Here is a 3,709-nt window from a genome sequence, read left to right as displayed (position 1 = left end):
GGCTTGGCTGCCCTGCATGGGGGTTTCTGCCCTGCTGCTGGCACCGAAACCCCTTGGGCTGAGGAAAGGGGCAGCTGTGACACCGCAGCTGGGGATGTGCTGGTGGTGGGGTGTGTTTTGGGGTAGTCACCCATCTGGCTCCCCCAAGTGTGCAGTGGCAATGCCCTGAGCTGCCCTCAGTGGCCACAAAGTCTTGGTTTGGTATGGCAAAAACTTGCAGAGGGGAGAAATACCTGTGCCAGGACCCTCCCCAAATCCCGGATCTCTGCCTGCCTGGGAGCTGACGCTGTCTTTCACTTCCCAGCTCGGTGGCGGGACCCTCCTGGGAGTTGGCATCTGGGTCACAGTGGATGGACAGTCATTCCTGAATATATTTGGGACGATCTCCTCTAGCATCCTGCAGGTTGTGAATGTGAGCTACTTCCTCATCGTCATTGGTTCCATCCTGCTAGTGATCGGCTTCCTCGGGTGTTACGGTGCCCAGAAGGAGAGCAAGTGTCTCCTGATGATGGTATGGACCTGACTTCTCTCCTTATCAAGCCTTATTTGAGCTGGGTCTCTGGTGGGGGAGATCTGAGGGACGGATTTATCTGTGGAGATGTGCTCCTTGAATGTTCTCATGCGATGGAAGGCTGGGTGGACCTTGGAAAGGCAGTGCTGGACCCAAAGTCTGCTCTGGGCAAGGGTGAAAGGAAGCAGAAGCTGGTGGTGAGCAGAAGTCTCTCTTGGAGCATATCTGGAGAGGTCAGCCCCATGCTGAGGATGGGAGGACTCCAAGGTTGGGCTTGGAGCAGAGCTGAAGGCAATGAGAGAGGGCTTGAGCCCTGAGGGAGGGTCCTGCAGCTTTTGGGAAGCACATGGGTTCCTGGGGACCCTCTGGACTCTGGATGTTGCTTTGACCTCCCTCCCCTTGCTGTATCCTAGTTCTTCTCGGTGGTGCTGATCATCTTCATTGCCGAAATTGCTGCTGCTGTGGTGGCTCTGGTCTACACAGGCTTTGTGAGTGGCATATCTGAGTCTTGGGTTGGGCGAATGTGGAACCTGTCCTACCCCTTGGGAAAACAGGAGACACTGGGGCTGGCAGTGCTGCCCATGGGTGGGGAAGCTGAGAGGTGGGCACTGCTGCAGGAGAAAGGGACACCTGTCCCTGCTGGCACCAGTTCTGTGGTCTGGCTGGGGTTGAGGGTGGTGGGAACAGGGATTCCCATTGCCCTAAAGAAATGAGGGTTATGGCACAAGCTTTGCCTGCTTCTTTCTTTCAAACCCCTTAGTCCAGTAGCAGCCTAAGCTTGACACCTCTCCACCTCTGATGGTAGGAGCCACACAGAAGAGGAAGTCCTTAATGCTTCATGCTAAGCAAACTCAACCCCTTATTACGCACCTGGGAAACCACCTGGGGAGAAAGGTGACTGCCTCATTAGGCACTGGAGAAGTCAACCGCAGGGCAAACGTCATTCCTAGTTCCCTCAGTTATGCTGCTTATCAGATGACTCACTGGTCACAAGTGGCCTCAGTGCCATAAAGCACTGGTTAGTGGGGAAGGGACCAAGCTGTCCTTGGGCCGAAGTGATGCAGTGTGATCTGTTCCTGGCCATGCTGGGTCTCGGTGGTCTCCTCCCCATGGGCTGAGAGCAGTATGGGAGCTCTCGGCTCTGGAGTGCTCCCCAGGACCTTCTCTGATAGTGTTTTTCTGCTTCCTCTTCCAGGCAGAGACGCTGCTGACGGCCGTGGTGACCCCTCTCCTGAAGGAGAAGTATGGGGTGGATAAGAGTCTCACGCACATCTGGAATGTCACCATGAGGGAGGTGCGCTGACCCCTGGGACCCCCACCCGTGGGTCAGGATGCTCCCAGCACAGGCTTGGTGGTGCACAGCTGGGTGGGCCAGTGGGATGGGAATGAGGACACCATTGCAATCCTGGATTTGTTGAGCTGTCACCACCCCAGCAGCTTCCCAGGTGCCTGGGACCTACGCGCTTGGGATCTAGAGGTCCTGTGCCTGGGGCAAGAGCTGCCCATGCCACAATGTGGGGCAAAATCCTGGTCCCAAGAAGGCCATTGAGCACCCACACTGAGTTGGGTGACCCCACCCCCTCCATGGGGCAGCAGGGTCCAGACCGTATCTGACCCAGGAGGGAGACCTGCGGGATGCTCTCCCCATCCCTTCCTCTCTCTCCCTCTTAGGTCCATTGCTGTGGCCTGAATAACTACACAGACTTTACAGACTCATACTGGCTTGAGCAACACAAAACCTACCCGGAGCCCTGCTGTAAAGACCTGGAGCCTTGCAACGGCACGGTTGCCGCACAAAGCGATGTCCCGGTACGTCTGGACCAGCAGCTCTTGCCTTCTGGCAGAGCCTGGTTTGGGGTGTGCCGTGGCACAGGGAGGGAGGCCTGTACTGGTCCTGTAGCCCCAGCTCTGGACATGATGGTCCCATGAGCTTTAAGACCTGGGGAATGCTGTGGTGGCTTTGGCTTCTCCCTGGTGGAGACAAGCAAAGCTGCTACCATTGCTCTGGTCCTAAAGGGAGCTCTGTAGCAGCATGACATGCCTGGAGGTGAGCATGAACCCAGGCACCACTCTACCCTTTTTTTGGATGATTTCCCTTCCTCCTTTTCCCCTCCTCCCCCCACAATACTGTACTCTGGCCTGAGAAGTGGCTGAGATGAGTTGCCCCCTGAATCCACCAGACCTTCTCCATGGCCATGCAGCTCTAGGCTGGAGAACCGTACCTCCCTTTCCAGGGATATTGTGCCCCAGTGTTTGGGGGATTGATAGCCCTTGCTCATCCTCACCTGTGTGTTGCCTCTTGCAGGGTTGTTTCAGTCAGATCTTGGAAGAAATCAAGACTAATGCGGGTGTGGTGGGTGGTGTGGCAGCTGGCATCGCTGCCTTGGAGGTGAGTGCCTGAGCATCGCTGTCCTGCTGCCGCCGCCTCCTTGTACCTGGAGGTGAGAGGTGGGGCCAGGACCAGCCTGGGTGGCTGAGGGGCTGCAGGAGGCTGGTGCAGCCCCGTGGACCACCATCTGCTCTGGAGTGGCTACTGAGCCTTCTTCCCTGGGCACACCTGGCTTTTCCTCCTTGTGTGCGTTGGGGATGGGTGCTATGGGCTGTGACCCGAACTGATGCTGGGGTGGGACACCGAGGGAGGCTAACTCGCCTCTTGCTGCCCACAGATTGCGGCCATGACGGTTTCCATGTACTTGTATTGCCACCTGGATCAGAAATGACCCCACGAGGCAGGAGGATGATCTGCCCCCACCCCCCCCTCCGTTGCTGGGGTGCACCTGTGGTGCACTGTGCTCTTGGGGGGGGGGACACCCAATTGCTCCCTGGGCCTGATGCTGTCCTCTGCACTGTGATTTATAGCTGTGTTTTGATCTACTGAGCTGGGATCTGTAAAGTTTATGTGTATATTTTTGTACTGATATGGCACACTGTGTCTGTACATAGAGATTTGGGGTGTTGTTTTTTTTTTTTGAAAGGGGGGGAGGGGGGAGAAGCTGCTTGGTCTGATTAGCTGATGCCAGCGGGAGATAAAGCGGCACGGGGCCGATCAGGGCTGCTGATCTGGCAGTGGCACAGCGATGCCTTGATAAACCCTTGCAGGTGGGTGCTGTACCTCTCCCACGCTGTCCCCACCGTGTCCCTAAGTGGGGGCTGGCACTGGGGCTGGTCTGTGCCCCCATGCATCTCTCAGTTGAACTG

The 3,709-nt window shown here is 56.8% G+C and overlaps 1 protein-coding gene across 1 annotated transcript; it reads left to right on the top strand.

The window, feature by feature from the left end:
* Positions 1 to 304: 304 nt before the first annotated feature.
* Positions 305 to 3,231, top strand: TSPAN1 (tetraspanin 1; the record flags this gene model as incomplete). The annotated part of the gene is made up of 6 exons (XM_009705338.1): positions 305 to 511; positions 925 to 999; positions 1,707 to 1,805; positions 2,183 to 2,320; positions 2,817 to 2,900; positions 3,178 to 3,231. Coding segments are annotated over 6 exons (657 nt in total), but the record flags the coding sequence as incomplete, so codon positions are not given.
* Positions 3,232 to 3,709: the final 478 nt, after the last annotated feature.

This window comes from Cariama cristata, unplaced genomic scaffold, assembly GCF_000690535.1.
Source record: "Cariama cristata isolate BGI_N322 unplaced genomic scaffold, ASM69053v1 scaffold27628, whole genome shotgun sequence".
Lineage (NCBI taxonomy): Eukaryota > Metazoa > Chordata > Aves > Cariamiformes > Cariamidae > Cariama > Cariama cristata.
Note: the sequence above shows the minus strand (reverse complement) of the source record. Positions and strands in the feature narration are given on the sequence as shown.